This window comes from Clupea harengus, chromosome 6 (genome assembly GCF_900700415.2).
Source record: "Clupea harengus chromosome 6, Ch_v2.0.2, whole genome shotgun sequence".
Taxonomy (NCBI): Eukaryota; Metazoa; Chordata; class Actinopteri; order Clupeiformes; family Clupeidae; genus Clupea; species Clupea harengus.
The window spans coordinates 20,904,640-20,928,641 of NC_045157.1; the positions used below are offsets into that span (position 1 = coordinate 20,904,640).

Genomic DNA, 24,002 nt, shown 5'->3' on the forward strand with positions numbered 1-24,002 from the left:
TGCAGTAAGTGCGCCATAGCGAGGTAAGTGCCATACGGAGGGTGTTAGGGAAGAACCCCACAGCCAAGATGGCATAGCATTTTCAGGATTACATTTCTCTTAAGACCTCCCCTTTGCTTGTTTGTGGCCAGACTAGGCAGTGGTACAAACAGGCAGCCGGGAAACAGAGAGGCTTTTGATGAACCTAAATGTGGACGAAATCTGTTGGCTTGAAAGAGGGGTTGCTTGGAGGTCGCCATAGGAACCCAGGCAGAAAAAAAAAACTCAAGCACACAGAAGGCCTGAAGCTGTCTGAGTGGAACAGACACCCTAAGCTCCTTGATTTACACCACAGCTTTTTGAATTCAGCAACCACGAGGGACATGTTTTCTCAAGAGAGGGAGAAAAAAAAACACACAATATCAGTGCACACCACAATTTCAGCAGTCTCAGACTTCAAATTGTTTTATGTCAAAGGCTTCAGCATGAAGCGGGGAGCGCATAACACCACCATCACAAAATACGAGATTAAATCTCCTCGTGACACCTCAAGGACACCTCAGGCATGCGACACAAGTGGCACGTTGTACACAAAACATATCTGCTTTGAGCAAGCAGCTGAAGAGAATGTGGCTCCAGGAGCTCAAAATCACACTTTCCTGTGACACCTACATTTGTTCACTGGCCCATTTGCATAAGTCTATTTATGTTTGTAATGGAGATTTTAAATGGGGCTGTCCTCCCTGCTAGCGGGGATAAGCCTGTCACACCCGCAGCAGAAAATACAGTGCAAATAAAAGCGGGCTCCCTTAACCAGAAGTGAACTCACTTAACTCACTTTTAACCAGAAGAGAACTCACTTAACTAATTGAATTCACTTTTAACCAGAATAGACAAATGTACAATTTGTAGTAGGTTAATTTAGTGGTGAAGCATAACATTTGTGTACAGATCAAAACAAGACTTTTAGTATTGTGTAACAGGAATTAACATGCTAGGTGTTTGGCATTCACCATGTACATTTACAAATGCAGGCAGTTTACTAGCAGTTGTCAGAAAAAATCGGGACTATTTTACTGTTGCAATGCAATGAAATTTCACAACTGTCTTTGTATCAGGAAATTGCTTGTGTTTCACAATACTGCCCAGTATGATGCATAGGGAGACTTACAATATAAGGTTTCTTAGAATCTTAAGCATCTGATGCAAATGGTATTCAATTTGCTATACAGCATGTTATTTTGCATGCATCTTCATGCATCTTGTACCAACACTGACTGACATTATGTCAGTGCAAGCATGCTACCATCAGTTATGCATGTACACAACCACACGCACACACATTAAACGGACAGGTTGTGTCCCAGCCCAATATTAGTTCAGATCAGGTTGTCAGGCGGGCCGGAGGCACTCACTGATTCCCATTTGATGTGCTTATTTGATTGATTCTGCAGCCCACACACCCCATCAGCTGTATGACAGTGCAATTATAGGGCCTGCCAGCGAGAACCACTCTGAGCATCTCAATGGCGCCTGTCTCTGATTTGGTGATAAGCAGCAGAAAAAAAGTTGGGAACAAAGCTTGTCAAAAAGGAAAGGAAAAACTTTTCTTAAGAAAGATGAGAGCAAGGTTCTTAGGGGTAAATTGATTGGAGAGCAATACAGGAAAACAAAAAGGTGATTCAACAAACATTCAAACATTTTAGCTTTAGCAAGCAGGAGATTGGGATTTTTACATCTGTGAATCTCTTGCTGTGTATAAACCTTAACGTCCACAGTCGGCATAACTCAGAACATTTGATATAAAATGGAATCTAATTACACTGTCCATTATATTGAATTACAATCAGTGTTGGGGATTAGGTGGTTCTATGTAATGGTACATAATTAAATTACAAAATAAATGTAATTGTAATCAGTTACAGTTACTGAACAATATATATAATTAAATTACCGTCACTACTCAAAATGTTGGTGATTATAAAGGGGTTGTATAGGAATATATTATTTTCGGTAAAAAGGTTTAGAGCTTATATGTGGAATATAACATTAATTCTGTTACTTGGCTTCTTTTCAATGTCTAGATTAATGTTATGTCTCCATTAATTTGGCAGTATGCGCTCACATTTTTAACGCTGTTTTTGATCGGTTCTCTTGTTTGAATTTGCGCCGCCTCTCGTCTGCCATGTATAAATGTAATAAGTTACATTACTTTGATGAAGTAATTAAAACAGTTACATTACTCATTACATTTTAAAAGGGTAACTAGTAATCTGTAACCTATTACATTTCAAAAGTAACCTTCCCAACCCTGGTTACAATAGACCACTTCATAGGGTAGGAGTGATAGAGAGGGAGATGATGCAAAAAAATGACTAAGACCACAAAAAACTGTTATCACTAATGGAGGTCTACAGTATTTGCCAATAATGGGGGAAGTATCTCCATTTCATTATGCAATATCTTGAACAGCAGCATGCATGTAATCTTATAAATGTCTCGGTAATATTCTATTGCACTTTGTTTCTGAGGTAGTGATACCTTTCTATCATCTCTTTCCCCTGCAGTTAGGTATGTCACCATGTTAACAAACTGGTAACTGGACTGCTGTAATTAGCAATCAAGTAAATGTGTGAATGAAGATTATTTATATGTCATGGCAAGGAAGTCAAACTTCAAAATACGTATGTCCTAGCACATAAGCACTTAAGTTACCTCATTGGATGTTCTAAGGTGATGTCTCTTCTAAATCACTCTGAATGTTCAATTTTTACTTTGATGGTCTGTTTTTCATGTTTGATACTGATGTGTCCCTTTAACAATTTTTCTTCACAAGGGTGAATTATGGGACATATCACTTAAATTCACTTCCTTCTCAAGCTCATATTTAAGAAAACAACTACTGTAACCTTACATTAACGCACTACTGGTGCTGTCCAAAACAGAAGTCAATCAGCGTAATACTTCACCTATTGGATTTAGTCCATGCTATTTTCATCAAAATGAATTAAAACATAGCTCCTGACACATGGATTTACATAATTGTTTTTACTCACTTTCAGAAAACTACCAGTGGGTGGTGCTGAAGTTTATATTTGCTGGCACAGTGTCGAGGGAAGTCTCTCTTCTGTATGGGTGTGGGCCTTGTGTGTGCCAGGTCTCAGAAACTTGTCAGGTCTTGCCTGTTTGAATTAACACAATATATTATTGTCAGCACTGCGCTTCTGCAATATTATTACAATAAAATATTTAACATGTGTAAACATCATTCTATGATCATGTGACAAATAAATACTTTAAAAAAAACACAACATTGGCTGGACTGCATTGCAATTGTTGCATCCTTTAACAGATGGTCAAACGCCTGCATGCATTCCTGCATTGAGCCCCGTCAATGTAACTATAGTGTTAAGCTTGTGATGTGTCGTGCAGAGGCAGTACTTTAACAAAACCAAATTAGCAACAGATCATGCAGGGCTAACTATTTTCAACTAACCGCAGACCACAGCCCATGTTTATTTATGCATAGGGTGCTAAAAGGTTAGATTTAGCTTGCGGGCCGCCTCACCATTTTCATTACAATAGTCACATCACAATCAAATAGTTACTGACCTCTATTTATGTAGAATTGAGAGTAGTTTGTCATGCTGTTCATAAAATAGCATTGATAACCACAGCTATGCACTATGATCATGTGAGGACATGAAAGATAACATTAATATTTAATATTCTAACCAACTGATTTTGCATTACTAAGCATAGATAGTTGCGTACTGATTGTTTATCAGAAATGTTTTGTTGGTGGTTGAAAATATTTCATTTCTTTGGCACTTCAATGTGGTTTCATGGTCACAGTCACAGTACATAGAAGAAGGGCCCAACCACATAACATGGTTCTCATTGAGTAGCTATGGGTGTACCAATGTGTGATGTTTCTTTTTCAATAGGAAGTATACTTGTCTCACTTCTCACTGCCCAGCTTCAGAACCCATTGTCTCGCCACACCCACCAGCAAAAGTGTCAACAACATCCCATTTAGGGTAGTAATCACCTTACATACTATGTAGCCTAGTCATATCTACTCACACTCATTGCATTCAAAGTGTGCTTGTGGTGTGCATGTGTGTGGGTATGTGTGTGTGTGTGTGTGCGTGTGTGCGTGCGTGCGTGCGTGCGTGCGCGTGTGTGTGTGTGTGTGTGTGTGTGTGTGTGTGGAATACATCACAAGATAGGCTACTATACACGAATCTGGCCATAGTATGCCTCTTCCAGGATATCACCATATTTGTGCCTCTGTGAGAAATGATGAAATCAGATTATCTACGCACCCCCACATCCATCCACATCTATGATTAATAATAACCTTTATTGTGGAAAGTTTACATTTTAGGAGAAAATGCGATTAAAAGCAAAACAAGCCTAAAGTTAGTTTAAGATATATTTAAGCAACGGGCATTGCTATGATCCTAATTCCTTTTTCGTCAATTTGTTTACGCCACATAAAAGCAAGGGCGCAATTGCATCAGTTTAAAGTGGATCCAGCCCAACCATGCAAGATTCTCTGCTATTGAAATTCTGATGTCTCTTGACCGTGGCGGAGGCTTTCGGGGACTTACCGGAAACCAAACTTTTTTTCAAACTTGGTTCGTAGCATACCCGAAAGAGGAAAAAGAGTAAAGAAGAAACAGTACTGACCTATGTCTATGTGCCACAGTTCCTCATTTCTAAATAATCACGACATGTTACATTTTAGATGGTTGTTACTGAAAGGACGCGAATTAAGAACTTTCCACCCACGATAAGATAGACGTCGAGTGTTTTTGTCTACACATAACGGATCTTAGTTTTTTATCATGGAAGATGTGAGTATTATGCCTCCTTGGTCTGGGCGTGATGTCTTGCTATACGCCTCGTTGATGTCATTGCAACTTCATTATTCTCGTTTCATGAACTGCTGTAGGCTACTACTCTAAATCACTCAGTAGGCTATAACACTTATGGAATCGATTTATTCCAGCGTCACTTTGTTTTCTTGTTTTAGCAAGCGCTTTCAAAAGTAACGTTTAAAAACACTAGGCTATCGAAATAAACTTAAAAACCTTGTGTAAAAGCATATAATCGACGGAGTGGGCTAGGCCTGCAACAGTTTTTTGGTAAAAAAAAAAAGTTATTTGGCTATCAGGCTACTCTGAGTAGCCTGCACATTTCACTGCAAAAGGAAAAGGTATTAGACATGTTTAGGGTAAAGGTCTACAATTTAAATTATTTATCATCGGATTCATCTTAAAATACGACATATAACCGAGGTTATCTTACAATTATGTGGTGTATAACGTTAGCCTAAGTCAACAGTCACTGTCTCTTGAAAAAGTGTGAACCTGTCAACCCACCCATCTAAGGATGCAATCGTGTTTAGGCTACTGATGAAGGTGGTACGATCACTATGCAGCCGAGGGCAGATGCATCCTTGTCGACCGCTGTAATGGGCAGGCTCATACATCTTTGTGTGTAGACCTTTCACTTGTTGCAGGTTGTTCAGAATAGGCTATAGCATAAATATGTTTTGTTATTTACCAAGTTGAGGTTATCAGTAAGGTTTTCCTTCGTCCCTATACCTTAGCAAGGTAGGCTACATGCATGGTATAGGACCGTATGAGTTTTGTTTTTTTGTTTTGTTTTGGTTATAGACCTACAGTGACGAGGCGAATCTCTTAAGCCATTTATTATTTAGTAGAATGGTCTATGGGTTTACGTGTTTAAGAAACACTTTGACATCATCCTCCATCAATTAGGCCTACTGTCTTCTGCTTTTTATTTCCTGTATTTGGTAAACGCTTCCTGAAACTTAGTAAAGTGTAAGGTTGCCTTGTTGTATATTTGAATCGCATAGCAACATGTGGGTTGGTAGTTAAAATAAATATTCAATACATTAAATGAATGAATAAAATAAAAAGTATTCCTAGGAGATTAAGATCCAGATGCCCCACTGAGTTTATCATGTGGGCTAGTTGATGTGGGTTTTGTTTGTGCACAGCATTGTGCTGAAATAATTGTACTTAGTTTAGGCACCCACATTATGGCTAAATGCCTAGCTGTTGTAATTGTGTGTGAGAGAGAGTTGGGGCGAGTGTGTGAGAGTGAGAGTGTGCATGGTCTGACATCCACATCCACTTGGTCATTTCCTTCAGCTTGTGAATAGGACGGCTTTTTTTTTTGCAGAAGCGCAGTGCTGACAATGATACACACATTCATACTCTGCCTGGCCCTTTCACATGTGACGGGAATGACTTGCAAAGATCAGCGCAAAACAATCGCCCCCTCTAAGTATTGTCCTCCCTTGTGTCTCGGGGGGAGTGTGTCTTAAATCCTGTAGATTTATTCCCTAAGTCTCCAGGCTCCTCCCGCTTCAGTGAGATTCTCTTCCCTCTCCTACATGTATTTCTGAACAACTTTGGGTAGGACTGGTGAGGAGCCTGTAACATCTTTTTGTCTGAAACACTATTAGAGGCAAGATCATGTGAACGCAGATGATTTGAATTTAACTCCTCGCAGAGTTCAGGCCATGCAGGTCAGTCCAGAACTCCACGGACTTCAATTTTTGCCAGATGCAGCCAGTTCCTGATTGAAAGATACTATACAGAATGTATAACACATGTTAAATAAGGCGTGCCTCACCCTGAAATTCCCTAAATGTTGCTGAGAGTGTTCATATTATCCCAGCAGTGAAACTGAAGGTGGTAGAATCTTTAGTTGTTCATGGCTGTTGTTCATGCTGACAGTTGATAAGAGAATTCTCTGTGTGCTGAGCATTGGCTGTTAGTTGTATGGAAACGCCACAAAACATTTTCGCTCAGCACTTCTTGAACAGAGACAAGCAAGCACACTAGATTTGAAGGATTATGTCATCAGTGGTCAGTGATCACTGGTCCACTGGTCATGATTTACGCTCTTATGATGATGACTGGTGGTGCTGCATGCTTAAACCAACTTGTGCTTATCAGGATAAATGTCATTAAGTGTACCTTATATGTAGATACTGTAGATTTTATTATATTTTATTGTCTTTTATTGTTTAGTGTATTGTCCCTGGTGTATTGTAACTATGTTGATCACAAGAAAACAACGACTTTCACATTGTGCATGGTCCAATATCAGGGCAGGACATATCCAAGACAAAATACTCATCATATGAACCTCTGTGGTTCATGCTGTAAAACAAACATTGATATGAATGTAAAACAAGTTTTATTTTCAACGGATTGTGTAACTCATCATTTGAAGCGTGTTAACTGAAGTATATCGAGACTGTTCCTCTCACCCAGATATACCCACCACTTCTCAACTCTGTATATTTAACTGTTTCATGTCAAACAGCAAGGTTTTACTCCGCATGCTAGGTGTCTAAATGTTGGTCACCCGTAACACATACATAACATATGCCTATAACATAACATAACCGGTTTAATGTTAAGTTAGTTAAGTATTTCTTTTCACATTTACATTTACTTACACCCCACTTGCATCGTATGATACCAAGTTAGTTGATTATGAATCCGATCTAGAATTGACATCTATAGACACTGTGGGTACTGTGGAGGTCTCAATTTATATGGTTTATTTACATAATAGGAGCATGATAGTCTCATTGTTTTTGATGTGTCAGACATTAGATGCTACCTGATGCTCAGCATCTAAAGCTCAGCAACTCCTTTCAGAGAGGCATTTTTGCCTAAGGACTATGAACAATACCACACTGCAGTGGCAAACTCTGCACCTAGAATACTAAAATAAAGTTCCTCAAAGGGACTTAAGAATGACACATGTTTTACGTTTAGAACGGCTTTAATGTTGTGGATTGTACCATCTGTCCTATGGCTCTGCTCTCTGTTGTTCTGTGACATACACAGAGCTTTCCACCCCACCCAACATTTCTGGCACAGTGCTCTAGTGTTTTATGTGCACTGTTCCAATTTTTTTTCCCCCCTCTGTGGTTAGTCATGGGAGTAACAAAAGGCCAATAAGAGCTTCCCTCTCTTGCCATAGACAATGCGGTGTTGTGAGTTCAGGTCTGTGTGACCAGTTTCCTGGACAGTACCTGCCCTTTGTGGCTGCAGAGAGCTCCTGTTTTTCTCGGCCTTTCCTCTCTTCTGCAGTCAAAGCACTTCCAGTTTGAATGCCAGGCCCTGTCACTAATAGCGGACAAGTGGAAAAAAACTAGATAGACGGGTCTTTAAAAAGCTATCTTGTGGAAATTCTACTCATTGAGCACTATTATGAGTCTCTCATACACTTATTATCTTCTGAACACTTGAGTTGGTTATTAGACATTTAAACAGATAACAGGTTTGTTGTATTCCTAATCACTGATACAGGTCTTAGGTTGCACTGGTGGTAGAAATCTTTAAAAAAAATTACAAATTGACATTACAAATTGAATACATTGAATCTGGGGCTCACTTTCAGTAATGATAATGCTTTCACATTATGGAGGAATTGATAAGGTCATTTCAAAACTAAACACTTTTATGGTTTTTACTTTCTATTTCATATTGTAAGGGAGAGTTAATAAGATGGTGTTGTGAAACCTGAACACCTTTTCAGCCAACATCGTCATTTTTGAGTTTTGAGTTGAGTCAACTTTTTGAGTTATGTTTATATATGAAACCTATATGTTTTGGCATCATATTCAAATTCATTTTGATGGCGTATGGTCAAGTGAAAGATACATAGACATAGCTGTCACTCTCCCCAGTTGCCCAGGCTATGCACTATGTAGTTCTGTGGTCCAGGATGGACTACCCCTCAGAAATGTAAGAAAAGCCTTTCACAGCATGAGATTGTCAAATATATAGACAAAAGACACCAGTTAGCATGCTAGCAAGGTTTTATCAGTGCCAAGTGTGCTGTTGTTGGTGTTTGCAAGGTTTTTGCATGCCTTTTAGGTAATTCGTTTTCTAGTTTTAGACCAAACTTCTTTACTGTTGCTTTAACAGCTAGTGTTGATAAGTCACAAACACATTACTTAGGTGAACTGACACTACCAGAGCATGAGTTTGAAGTGCTTTTAGCATTTTTGGATATATGCCAGTAGCACACAACGTTTCAACATTCTAAGTCAAAGAGCTTAACTTAGTGGTTATTCCAGTGCAATAACTTTAGACTGTATCATAGAATCAGTATTGAAGCACCACCTACTGTTGCCTTAAAATGAAGCATCTGTCCCTAGTGTAACATTGATTATTTCCCCCCACTGTCTCTCGATGGCAGGGAGGGAAAGAGGACACAGCCAAGCCTAAAGAGGTCAAGTTGACAGGCAAAGCCGGCTGGTTGAAGAAATCATCTGGGAAGATTTTTGGGACCTACAGGGATCGCTACATACGGCTGGAGCACACAGAGATTGCAGTGTATGAACATGAGGTATGAGGCATGACCAACGGGATCTGTTGATGATAACTAGTGAACGATGACTGGTGAACAGTGAATTGACAAGAATAGTTAACAATTGAAAGAAAATAAATCAATAAATGAATGTTGAATAAATTAGTGTGAAAGTATGTCTAGTTTACCATGTCTGAGATTAATAAGATGACTTTGTGTAGGTGCTTTGTGTTTGACTTAATTTTATAGGAACTATAAGTATTAAAATACAAGACCATGACATGTTTTGACACAGGACTTGAAGAACTGTCTAGAGAGGTTGGACCTGGAAAAGTATGATAAATGCCATGAATTGCGAGGTGGATTCAAGAAGAAAAACAGACTGATATTGATAAGATCCTCGAAATGTGCAAATAAGGTAAGGATAAATGTTAACTTGAATATGAATCTGTTTTTTAACTACAATATGAACCTGAATCTTAACTTGATAAGAATCTGAATCTTAACTTGATATGAATCTGAATCTTAACTTGAATACGAAAATGAATCTTAACTTCATATGAATCTTGGTTAAGCTTTCACTGAGTTCTGTTTTTTTTGTTTGCTGACCAACATGCAAACAGTCATGCTGTGTTGGTATAGATAAGTCACAAACTGCACTCAGTTTACTGGTGGTTTATTAGTGATGATTGCTGTCTATCACTCCGTCAAGTCGGGTGTGTTAGGGGTAGTTTGTATTTCTCCCTTTTGAGGAAGGTCGTAAAAACACATTGTTTCTACTTAAGTGCTCTTAAAAAGGGGAACTAGAATGGACAAAATCCTGTAACAGTATCACAGCTTAAGTATACTTTTTTTCAGTTCAGTTCACATTGATGGGAAATGGGTATACATACATACATTTTCTGTTTGTGAAATCGTACTTTTTAAATATAAACAGGAATTTTAGGAGCAAAGGTGACCTCAAACTGACTAGTTTATAGCAGGATTTTCAATCACATAAGTACTTATGAAGTGTGCATTGTGTGTTTAACTGAAGTAACTGAAACCACTGTCAAACATATTACAAATGTATCTAAATGAGTGGTTGAAAGTCCGAGTCATATTTATGCATATCTAAGAATGTAAAAAAATAAATCTCCCAAAATATTTCCACAGAACAAATTAGGTTGCTACCCAAAATGCAATACATTCAGGGTACATAGAACCAGTAGAAAGATTATTGAGAATAGTGAAAGCTAAAAGTTGCCAAAGTGGGGAACTATTGCGTATTGTGAACACATGATGAAATTATATCTCTGGCGCAGTCCACAGACCCAAGCAGATGTTAGAAAGCTGTCTCTAAAAGGCAGTGTGTTAAACACTCCTCCAGCGCCTCCCTGCCTGTCACTTTTTCCCCTCTCCTTAATGCAGTGACCAGCCAGGAGAATGAGTCAGACACCGCTGCCTACAGTTTTTTAAAGGGACATCATTCTCAAACTGTACTTTTGTTTTGGAAAAACTGGATTATATAGTGCCGTATGTGTTTAGTGTGTCAGAATAACCATCCCACTGTCACTACACTTGCTGGCACTTGTCACAAATTATAGAACAGCTCTGAATATCAGAGTGGAGAATAGAGGGGAAAGAGTTAATTCATTTGGATCCATTCATTTCCGGAACACAGTTCGTCTGTATATTCTTCTTCAATGTCACATAGGCTCAAATATGAGGCGCCATTATTGGACAGGATTCAAATAAGTACATCTTGGATAAACTATTACAGGATGTTCCCGTTTGTTATTTTTTTGTGCTGGATTTTCCGGCCTGTATTTTTTTGTTTTGCAAAGCACTCCTGGTGTTGGTTTATTTTTCTAAAGTCAGTGTTTCAGTATTAAGCCAGAGCGAACAGCCTCTTGACCTGCTGCCTGAGCTGTAACCAGCAATTCACAGTTTCCCTAGGTCAGCTATCCTGCATATTTTGGGCCACCTTAGATTCAGGCAATATCCAAGAATGATTGTATTTGGTGTATATGCAGTGAATAACTGTAGACCATTTAAAAATGTAAAGAATCAAAGTTGAATTTCCAGATTTGACTAAAGGATATCTTGTGATACTTAACAGAACCATTCTCCACAACTGATAGTCTCATGATTTCTAGGTCCAAGATGTAAAATTACAGGCCCAAAGCCAAGAAGACAAGGAAGCTTGGATCAAAGCATTTAGTGATGGCATCAACAGAGCAAAAAATAAAATCTTTGATGAGGTAACACCTACCCATAATCCAGACCCATATAACCCATTGGCAATAAGTGAAAACATACTGACCTGTGGATTTTGTCAATAAGTGAAAACATACTGACCTGTGGATTTTGTCTTGCTTCATAAGGTTAAGATAGATGAAGGCTGTTCTTTAGAGCATGTGACACGCTCACGGCCCAAAGGAAACCGTGGCAGGAGACCACCAACGAGGATACACATGAAGGAAGTTAGTAGATGTGTTCTGTCTATACCAGTGGTTTTCAGCCTTCTCAACTGTTTGACCGCAGTCCTTAACTGATAACTGCAGGCTTAGAGGTTGCTATAAAGCCTAATTGTTTTGACTGACTAATTTACACTAGTCGCACTAGCTATTCTTTACAGTAGGCTCTTTTGTCAATATTGCTCAAAATATCTCCTCCTTCCATGCTCCAGGAATGGCGGTGCAACAAACAAATGTGAGAGCACTTACTCAAACATAACCTGAGTTTAGAGCAATGACAGTGTCTAAAAAAAGCACTGTGTTTCGCAGTTCCGTTTCAACACTACAGTGGCGATTGCTAATAAAAGCTGATCAAGTTGCTTATATTTCAGTCTAGTCAACAGTCAATGCCAATTGTTGGAAACATCCTTATGGATGTATTTCCAGACCTCAATGAACACAGTAAAATGCAGTGAACGTGTGTCCGGCAACACCAGGTTAGTAGAACTCTACAGTTTGGAAGAAATGATCTTGTGTATGAATTTAATACATGACAAAAGCAACCATGTTCCCTCCCTCATGATATGATCCTGTATCGTATGGGATGGTTGGCATCCCATAGCCTAAAATATTTAAAGCGTTCAGCTGCTGCGGACAGCAGGTTGTGTGTCAGGCTGACCACTGGTCTTGTATTCCCCCATGTTAATGTGCCTGTGCGGTGGGTCAATTGGTATGCAATCTTACTGTGGCAATCTTTCATTTGATACAGGTTGCAAATGTAGGATCTGATGGAATTCTGAGACTGGATTTAGATACTACTGACAGTAAGCCTAATGGAACGCACCATGTCAACACTGAGGATAGTACTCCAAAAGGTGTCCAGACAGATGTGGTGTCAACAGCTACCAGTGACCCCACTCAGGATGAGTCCGCGAGTGAAGAACCCAGCCCCCAGAAGAAGGTTTTCAAGCCCCCAATGCCTCCGTCCAAGCAGAATAAACCGGTTTCCCCATCAGAAGAAGAAACTCATGGAGAGACGACATCGGACAGTGGGGTTGACACAGGAGCACCACCCACTCCCTGCAAGCCCTGCAGCTCTCAGGATGATTTGTCCTCTGATTCATCCTCGGTAGACAACAAACCCCCCAAACCTCCATCTAAAGAGATGAAGCCCGCTCCTGTGGGTGGAACTGAGGCCAAGGAGACCCGAGAGGGAGAATCAGGTGTCAAAGACAAGGAGGAGACTGAAGATAAAACCGAGGAAATAACTGAGGCCATTCAACACAATGAACAAGACCAGCCTACAAATATGGACAATGTTATTCCAAAAAAGGTCCTGAAGCCTTCAGTTGTAATGTGGGGTGCACCTCTTGTTGAAACATCCTCCGAACCAGAAGGGAAAGAAGTGCCTGAAGAAACACAGTCCACCCCAGAGCCATTAAAAAAAAGCTCTGGCCCACCTGCCCCTCCTAAGAAGAAATCGATGAAGTGCCCTGTCAAATCAGAAGATGACGAACAGCCTAGTGAGGCTAAGAAAGGTGAAGATAATGAAAGCTCTTCATCTAAGCTCATCTCTGACTCGGCTGAGACTGAAACTAATACTCCCTCAATCTCTCCTGAGCCCTTGGCCGAGGTGGTTCCACCTTCGACCGTCTCAGGACAGAGCGTTGAGCCTTGTGATCTATCTGTTGGCAAGGTAGAGCAGGAGGAAGAGAAATCTATAGATAGCGGACAGCACTCGGCAGAGGAATCAGAGAATGGAGACGCCACCACAACATCCACCACTGTGCTGCGGGGCAGTCAGACTAAACTTGATGGGGACAGCGGTGAGGCTGAGGAGACCGATTCATCAAGTGCACAAACACAGAGCAACAGTGAAGATCCATCCACCAATGCCGAGACTCACAACACCACTCAAGAGGGAAGCTGTGGACGTGACTCTGCCCTGGAGTCTAGTGTGCGAAGCAAACCTCAAATTCTGTCCCCACGCCCTCTCGTACCCCTGAAATTCAAATCAAAGATGAAGTCTATTTCCATGGGAGACCTTCTGGCAGAGTGTTCTGATCAAAAAGAGCAGGGAGACGAAAATGTTTCTGCCACATCTGTAGAAAGTGACATGGAGGATTTGCAGAGTGAAGTGACTGTGGCGCTTAAGAACACAGGAGAACTTCTGCATACAATATCAGATAAGCAGACAGCAGAGAAGAATCATCAGGGTGAATTAACAGCAGGGTTGCTGCTAGCCTCAGCCATGGAGAAGCTCAGGAAAGCTGAAGAGATCTTAAGTGTGGCCAAGAGTTTCAAAGAGAAAAAGGCCCCAGACAAGGAGAGGAAGCGAATGAGCTGGTGATGCTTCTTAAGCAGCTGTTTGGCTTGTGGCTATTCTTGCTTAGTATCCAATTTTATGCAAGTTTTTTGCTTGTGATCAAGTGCAATTTTAAGTCCATCACTTTGCTAGTATTTCTATCTTTGTACTAAGGATAATGGCTTGAAAACAAAATATTTTATATTATTTAATGTTTGTAACATACTGATATCAAATCACTCATCTGTCCAACATTTGTCGTGTATTTCATAAGGAATTGAACCTTTAAAAGGGAATTTCAGGTTTGGACAATATAATCTCCATCGACTGCTTCAGCAGCCACCTGTTGATCCCCAAACTCAATGATTCCACACACAAAAATGTCAGTGTATCCCTCGGTCCTGTAAACGTACTGTTCACTTCACTTGAACAGTACAGTGGAAGCTAATCGAAAACATAAATGAGAAATGTACACATAAATGAAGTAGTTCACCTGCACAATTCTTCGTTTTAAATATACGTTGGACTACTTTTTAGGAATTGAGACCATGGTTAAACTCCAGGTACGCCTTTGCAATGACACGCCACAAAAACAAAGCACAAAGTGCACCCTAGTTTTACTTTCGGCTTTTTCTTCAGTTTGCGGAATGAAAAAAAAACCTTTGGCATTCTGATATTTTATAATGTATATGTTTGTTCTCCTTTTCCATTTTCATGTAATGACGTGCGGCAATGAGATGTTTCAGAATGGTTCTTAGTGGTTGGGGACAGTGTGTTGCTAATGCAGAAGGCAGACATTACATTTACACCTGGAATGTACCTGAAATATGTTTCTTTGACATTTTTTAAGAAATGCATTGTATGTTTGATTCATATTTCCCATTTTTACACATTGCAAATGACCGGTTCCTATTGACATTGTGTTGCCCATAATTCAAAGCTCATTCTCTGCTTGTGTACATTTGTTCACTGTATTCAGTGATGAGGGTACATTACATATATCAATTTCAACTTCTGCCCATTTCTGCACCTGTTCTTATACAAGGCAGCATTTGTGAAAAACACCAGTAGGTTTACCTCTGCTTTCTTGGTATCTCCCCGACACTCATCTCTCTGTGCTGTGGTTATCACACAGCAGGATTTAATTTTAGTGCACAGGAACTTGCTACTTCCTGAGCACTTTACCCCACAGCAATACATGTACTCATACAGGGTAATGCATGACAAGTAACATTTGTTTGTTGCTGTGCAAAACTTTAACCCTAGTGTAATCAACAAGTCAACGACAGAACTGCTCTCTTTGTTTCACTGTTAACACTGAGATCAAATTTCTTTTCTTTGTATGTACAATGCAGGGTTTTACTCAAGAAGAGCGTTTGATATAACCCAGATAATGTAATGTCCTTTTATACAGATGAGTTTCTCTTTAAAAATGTGGTACATTCATGTATGATTTGTGACTGCATTCACAGTACTCGGCATGTGTGCATGCAGAGGTTAAACATAGGCATCTGGTCAATTGTAATGTAAAACATTATTGCCTCCAATCAGTGTTTACAGTGCAACCAGTAACATTTTCATCATTCCTGTGAATCTGGTTGGCCTAGAACCTATCCTTTTGACATAGGTTTAAAACATTCAAATATGTGAATTATTTCTTTTGAACATAAAAGTGTAAATAAGAAAATTGACTAAAAATGCTTAATATTTAAGTAATTAATCTCCTGACACATCCCCTTGTCATAGGTCACTTTGAATGAGTTTGGTACAATGGAAGAAGGGAGTGTTAAGATTGAAATGTCGGATAGTCCACTGATAATTAGGCTCCCCACTGTTAAACGGCACCACTGTTCAGTGTTTCCTGTATTATGTTTTTGACTGTAACATTGTACAAAATTGATTTACTAATTAAACTAATGCAGTTTAAATTTATGATCGTGTTAAACCTGCTAAGCATGTCCTAAATAAAGATTGTCTGTACTAATGATTACTCCACTGTGTCTTGTACGTCACTGTAAGACATTATGTGAAGCAGCCATTCATTCATTGAGGTGCGGCACAAAGGCAGCACAAAGAAGTGTACCATACAGAGAGAATCAGTACTTAAAAAGGCATTATGGAGTTTTTGTCTAAAACTAGCAAGCTAACTAGTTAACAGCCAACAGACTTATAAAACCTTTCAGACAAGTTTATGACAGGGCTATTAAATGTAGTCACCAAAACCTTTTGCATACATTGTAGCATCAAATTAGATTAGACCAAGTTCAGTTAGGAAAACTCAAATGATATATTATTATTTATTATTATTTACCAATTGTAATGACACCGCAGCAGATTTGTCATAAACACATTAACCACCCACTACTGCTGCAAGTTAGACAAAGAAGATATGCTGCTACTGCGGACATTCACAGATGAGTGACATATTGCTTCTCCACAAAGGCCCCCCATACACTTATAGTACATTGTTTAGGAAGGTGCCACATATGGGGACAGGTGTTTGACTACCAGGCATAGCTTTGGTGATGTCACTAGCTGTAACCAATGGTTTCATCCCACTCTGGGTCCCAATGAGACATTTTGCATGTGATAGAGGGCTCATGTTCCATCCTTGTTTCTGTCTGCTACAGTGGGAAACAAGACAGCTGTGTGAAATGTTTATAGGCTGTTGGATTACAGTCATTGCCTTTGTGGAAGTCACCTCCTATAATAAAAACATCCGGATAACATCCGAAACATAAAAAACGTCTCGGTTACTTACGTAACCTCGGTTCCTTAAGCAGGAACCAGATATAACAGTATGGTACATGACACTAGTCATGGGCCTAAATCGAAGCATTTATCCATTCACGCCTGAAAGGCCGCGAGATCTGTCTGCGCTCACTCCTGAGCCCGCCCCCTCAGGAGTCTATATCTTGAATCGCGCAGCACAGATCACCCTTGGAAAGAAAAACTGAGCAAGAATATCAAACCAAGGTAACACTGTACACGCCAACTTTGTTATATCTGGTTCCTGCTTAAGGAACCAAGGTTACGTAAGTAACCGAGACGTTCCTTATCGCAGTTCACTGCGATATAACAGTATGGGACCCTATACATTCCCGCGTGATAATACAGTGGCAGCCAATCACACACACCAGCTTCATTGAAGCCTTTGCCCTCCTAGAGGTTCATACGGCAGCTGGCGGTGAACATTTAACAGGGCAACCTTTATCATAGGCGACAGGGATCCGTGATCTCGCGCCCGTAGGAAAAACCCCGGAATGTTTCATGTGCAACATAACATGCAGACACTAATAAACACACTTATCATATATATCGTTCTTAGGCCAGGGGATTCAGAGATCGCTTGCCTGCAGAACACCATGAAGAAAACTAGGTTCAGCCACATCTAACATATAGAATCTAATGAAAGTGTGGCGAGAACTTCAGCTTGCAGCTTTGCAAATATCTTCCACTGAGACGCCCTTTAGTAAGGCCCAGGAAGACGAGACCCTCCGCGTAGAGTGCGCATGCAACTTCTCGGGGGGATCTGAAGACAAGCTCTTATAAGACAACACGATAGCCTCTACTATCCAATGGGAGAGGCTCGGTTTTGATAGAGGTCTGCCTTTTGCACGTGCACCAAAGCACACAAATAGCTGATCTGACTGTCTGAAAGCTCTAGTGCGCTCTGCGTAACAGCGGAGAGCGCGCACTGGACAGAGCTTATTCAAACGTTCCTCCTCTGCTAACGCAAAAGGAGGAGGCGAGAAAACTGCTAATTCAATCACCTGATTGCGGAATGGGGTTGCCACCACTTTAGGTGTGTAAGCAGCATTAGGTCGCATAACCACTCTGTCACCAGCGATCGAGAACTGAAGGCACGATGGGCTGACTGACAGGGCTTGCATGCGCTTTGCTGACGTTAACGCCAGTAGCAGCGCAGTCTTTAAAGAGACAAACTTTATGTCCACTGTCTCCAGGGGCTCGAACGGAGGCCCTGTAAGAGCACGTAACACCACTAGCAGATCCCATGAGGGTATGAGGTGTCTCTCTGCCACCCTGAGCCGTCTCACCCCCGCCATAAAGCGTGACGCTAGCGGGTGACTGCCAGGAGAACTGCCATTAATGCCTGCGTGGCAGGCTGAAATGGCAGCCAGGTACACTTTGAGAGTGGAAGCCGCCTTCCCCTCATCAAATAACTGCTGTAGGAATTCTAGAATAACGCCCAGCGCGCAGTTAATGGGGTCATGCTGACGCGCAGCACACCATCGTTCAAAACTGCGCCACTTCAGCGTATACAGAGCCCGTGTCGACACAGCACCTTTCAGGTGCCAGGCTCTGAGACGCCACCACTCCGGATGGGGGTGCCACACTGTCCTGTGCGCCTGTGTTAGGAGGTCTCTCCGCAGAGGCAGCTCCCAAGGCTGTTGCACTGACATATTGACTAGATCTGCCGCCCACGGCTGATTGAGCCAGTGGGGGGCTATCAATATCAATTTTCTGCCCTCGTCCGCTACCCTGCACAGCACTTGCTGGAGGAGCAGGATCGGGGGAAAAGCATATAGGCGTAGATCTGGCCACTGGTGGCCCAGCGCGTCTATGCCCAGTGGGGGGTTGTCGCCCCCTAGCGAGAACCAGAGCGGGCAGCAGGTATTCTGCCTGTTTGCGAACAGGTCCACCTGCGCCCTGAAAAATCCAGATCTGTTCTATCACTTGTGGGTGTAGACACCAATCTGCTGCTCGAGGATCGCCCCTCGATAACAGGTCCGCACCGTAGTTGAGGTGACCTGGAATATGAACTGCCCTCAGGGAAAGGACGTGACTCGCTGCCCACAGGAGCAGGCGAGTCACCCAATGGTGCAGTGACTGGGAGTGCACTCCGCCTTGACGGTTTATATACGCTGTTCACAGAGTAGACGCAACGACGTGACTGACTTCAAACACACAGCTACAGCTGCGCTCACTCAATGAGATTTATTCATTCACACACCAATCACATTACAGGTACACACCCACATTAACAATCACAGGTGTCTGCATTCAATCAATAAACAAAACAAGACAGAAACATAATATAAGTTGAGAGCACACTTGTTAACACCCCCACTTGCTCTCACATTAATATATACAACATCATCTTCCAAAAATAAATGCAGCAAACTTAATCAACCTATTCTTGGTTGCAGGCTTTGTCAATATATCTGCTACCATCTCATTAGTTGGACAATACTCTAACATAACTGTGCCATTATTTACAGTAGACCTAATAAAATGATACTTGATGTCTACATGTTTGCATCTTTGCCTGCTTACGGGATTTTTTGCTAAGGCTATTGTACCTTGGTTATCTTCATATACCCTAGGTGGTGAGTACTGACACTTATCAAGATTCTCCAACAGCTGTTTAAGATAGAGACACTCTTGTATGGTAGTGGCTAGGGCTATATACTCTGCCTCACAAGTAGACAGTGCGACAGTGGGCTGTTTCTTGGTCTTCCATGAAATCAAAGCACCACATTTGGTTAGACTTACACAATAGCCTGTTGTACTACGTCTGTCATTACTAGCCGCCCAATCTGCATCACTGTATGCATTTATTCCCAGTGTCTCATTACATTTTCTGTAATACAGCTCTTTGTCAATTGTACCTCTAAGATACCTCAGTACATGTTTAACTGTAGCCCATTGCTCAACAGTTGGCTCTGTGAAATACTGTGCCAGTTTGCTTACCACAAAACTTATATCAGGCCTAGTACAGATGTTCAGATAGATGAGGCTTCCCACTGCCTCTCTATATTTTCTCACATCAGTCATCTTTTCGGCACCATCAGTATAGTCTAATTTTTGTTCACAGGGTGTCGATCTAGGTTTGCAATCCTGCATGTTAAACCTGTCCAAAATTTTTCCCACATATTTTGTTTGTGACATTCTCACACAGTTGTCACCCTGGTTAAAATCAATACCTAAGAAATGCCTTAGTTTGCCTTCATTTTGAATCTGTCTGTAAGCATGTCCTTCACATCTCTGAGGACATTTTCATCACTTGCAGCAATCAACAAATCATCAACCCATATTACAATTATCACTTTTGCATTTTCTGTTTCCCATGTGTAAACACAGTTGTCTGCTTGATTCTGCTCAAAATGGTTTTTGGTTAGGTACTCATGTAGCACCTTGTTCCAGTTTCGGCCCGATTGTTTTAGCCCATACAATGATCTCTCCAACTTACAGACCAATTTTTCACTTGTGCCAGATTCCACCTCATAGCCCTCTGGCTGTTCCATGTAAATTTCATGATCTATTGGTGCGTTCAGGTAGGCAGTTTTAACATCCATTTGGTGCAGAATCAGGTTTTCTTGCGCTGCTTTTTGTATGACCACTCGGATACTCGTCAAGTTAGCTGTAGGGGAAAATGTCTCCTCATAATCTACACCTCTCATCTGACTGTATCCTTTTGCCACATAACGTGCTTTGCACTTTTCAGATCCATCCATGTTATTCTTGATTGCATAAACCCATCTACCCCCCACTGCTTTCTTACCCTCAGGCAAGCTACTTAGGGTAAATGTGTTATTTTCTCTAAGTGACTGCATCTCCTCATCCATTGCAGCAATCCATTCTTTTGATTTGTCTGAGGTTACAGCTCCTGTGAAAGTTACAGGTATGTTACATGTCACTCTATAACAGTAATCTATGTTCATCTGTGCCTCATCAGTTTCCTCATCAGATGCCTGTTGAGAAACATAGTCATGGAAATAGGCTGGCCTCCTCCTCACTCTAGAAGGGTACCTTGTAGGCTCAGGCATAGCTTCAACTGTCTGGGTCTGAGGACTGCTACTCAGTTCCTCCTCTTTGACTGGAACCTGGTCACTTACTGGAATTGCATTCCCATTCTGCCTAGTCCTATTGGCCCTCTGCTCCAGATCATCATCATCATCCACAATGCTGGTCTGAGTCTGTTGCTCAACACAGATCTTAGAAACAAACTTGACTAACCTGTGCTTTTGCACTTTCCTGCTCTCAGGGAAATAGATGATGTATGCTGGACTGCTTTTGTCATAACCAATAAAAACACCCTTTTCACATCTTGGATCCAGCTTTCTTTTATCTTGTTTATAAGCAAAACACTCTGAACCAAACTTTTGCATCCTGGATAGATTGGGCCGTCTCCCTGTTAACATCTGAACTGGTGTCTGTTTGGTGCGATTGTTAAAACACCTGTTCCTGGTTTTGGCTGCTGTCTGCACTGCGTAAGGCCACAAACCTTTAGGTAACCCACTCTCTATCAGCATGCACCGTGCCATGTCAAAAAGTGTACGCCAATTTCGCTCGGCTGTACCATTTTGATGGGGAGAATATGGTGCAGAAGTCTCGTGCCTAATACCATTTTTAACCAACAGAGTTTTGTAATGCTTTCCTGTAAACTCAGTGCCATTATCAGATCTAATACGTTGAATTTTACCATATGGGGCCGTATCTGCAAGAAACCTCTCTGTTGCTTGCAATGTGTCACTTTTACTCTTAAGGGCATATAGAAACACTGCACTGGAAAAATCATCAGTAAATGACACAACATATTTGTACCCCTCTCTGGACTCTGTGTGAATTGGACCTGCCAAATCTGTGTGCACTAGCTCTAGAGGTCTTTTAGCCCTTGCATCAGGCTTTCTGTTTCTGGTTTGAGTAAACTTGCCTTGGGTGCACACTTCACAAGATGGAGATTTGTTTCTTGGACCTTCAATTTTCATGCCATCAACAACACCTTCCAACCTCTGCACATCGTCAAAATTACAGTGACCCAGTATCTCATGCCATGTCTTTAAATCATAACATCCCTTAACTCGGTCATCACATCCATCACGTATTGTATGCAAGTAATATAGTCTATCATGTACATGAATAGGAAATTGTGTACCGTCTTTGTGCACCAGAATGTCCTTGCCTTTCTTGAAAATCACGGTCGCCCCGCTGTCTGCTGCTGCTTGCACCGAGAATATGTCCTGCGGGTAAGAGGGAATGTACAGCGCCCGTCTCAGCACTGTTTTGAGGTGGGGTCCTCGGCTGTCCATCAAGAAGACCTCTGCATCACCTCGGCGCTCTGCCACTCCCTTGCACCTTGTGCCGTCAGCCAGCTCTATGCAACCTCCTGAACTTGGCGATGTCTGTGACGATATGCGAGGTTGCCCCGCAGTCGACCATCAGGCCTCTCAGGCAGACACCCTGGCTGCTTGGCTGGAATCCTGCCGCCCCATCGGTCACCAGGAATACGTACTCGTCTGTCACTTCCTCGGCGGCCCTCCATGTTGCGTCCTGGCGCCGTCTCCTTTTGCAGGTCATGTCTCGGTGCGTGTTGCTTTTGCAGTGGCTGCACCACAGTTTGCGCTGGCAAGCGCGGGCAATGTGTCCCTTCAGGCCGCACCTATAGCACACTACGTCCGCTGCAGCCCGTTCAGCTCCACGTTCAGTTGGGCCTGCACTGTCGGGTCTCGCAGCCCTTTGTCGCGCCCGCACCGTCATTACATTGTCCTCAGCGGCTGGGGCACGCATCTTTTCAATGTCATCGTAACTTCTAAGCTTTGTTTTGAATTCGGCAAACCTCATTGTCTCATCCGATTGCGTTACATGGATGGAAAAAGGTTTAAAAGTCTCAGGAAGCCCCTTCAGAACCATAGCTACCAGCAGCCCGTCACTCAAAGTCTCTCCAGCATTTTGTAATGCCGTGATAGCGGATAACTTAGTTTCCCAGAGTTCGAAATTCTTTTCATCCCCGTCAAACACAAGCCGCGACCAGCGACCGCTATATTCTCCTGGTCTTCTAGTGTTACTCATTGTGCTATACTTCAGCACGCTAACGCGGTGTATCTCGACTTACTCTGGGCCCATAACCTGTTTACAGAGTAGACGCAACGACGTGACTGACTTCAAACACACAGCTACAGCTGCGCTCACTCAATGAGATTTATTCATTCACACACCAATCACATTACAGGTACACACCCACATTAACAATCACAGGTGTCTGCATTCAATCAATAAACAAAACAAGACAGAAACATAATATAAGTTGAGAGCACACTTGTTAACATACGCCAAGGCCGCAGTGTTGTCCGTCCTCACTAACACATGCTGACCACTCAGTCTGGGCAGAAAGTGTCGTAGAGCCAGGACTACTGTCCGCAGGTCTAACACATTTATATGAGACGCGGCCTCTGTCACAGACCAGAGACCGTTCACGCCCCTCCCTTCGCAGACCGCACCCCACCCCTTGGTGAAGGCGTCTGTGGTCACTACTACGCGACGCGACACTATGCCCATAGTGCCCGACGCCGCGAGAAACCAGGGGGTTCTCCAGATCGCCAGGGTCTTCCTGCATCTGGAGGACACTATTATTCTGCGGTGCCTGTCTGTGACTGCGTTGAGCCTCAGAGACAAGTACCACATCTGAAACGGCCGCATACGCAACATCCCTAGTGGGAGCGCGATAGCGGCTGACGCCATCATTCCTAACAGGCGTTGGCAGCACAGCGACGAGACTGACTGTCCCAGTCGGAACTGGCGCACGCATGTTTTGTTTGGCATTTATTCGTTCTCGAGACAGCCTGACCTCCATGGAGGTGGAGTCTAGAACCATGCCTAGGCAATGCGTAATTCGCTTTGGGCACAGAACGCTTTTTTCCCTGTTTATCACAAAGCCCAGTCGATACAGTTGCGCCACCACTAGATGGCCATCCTGCACCGCTGCGGCTTCTGAATGAGCAGCTATTAACCAATCGTCCAAATAATTGTATACGCGTAAACCGTGTAGACGTAATGGACGATGGCTGCTTCTACGCACTTTGTGAATACCCTCGGCGCCAGAGCTAAGCCGAATGGGAGTGCGTTGAATTGGTACGCTATTCCTCCGAATGCAAACCTCA

At 42.1% G+C, this 24,002-nt stretch overlaps 1 protein-coding gene across 1 annotated transcript; it reads left to right on the forward strand.

Annotated features, from left to right (window-relative positions):
- Positions 1–4,533: 4,533 nt before the first annotated feature.
- Positions 4,534–16,090, forward strand: plekho2 (pleckstrin homology domain containing, family O member 2). The gene is made up of 6 exons (XM_012834620.3): positions 4,534–4,841; positions 9,247–9,396; positions 9,653–9,775; positions 11,496–11,600; positions 11,724–11,822; positions 12,565–16,090. The coding sequence occupies exons 1-6, from the start codon at positions 4,833–4,835 to the stop codon at positions 14,143–14,145; spliced, it is 2,067 nt and encodes a 688-aa protein (XP_012690074.1). The 5' UTR covers positions 4,534–4,832; the 3' UTR covers positions 14,146–16,090.
- The last annotated feature ends 7,912 nt before the right edge of the window (positions 16,091–24,002 follow it).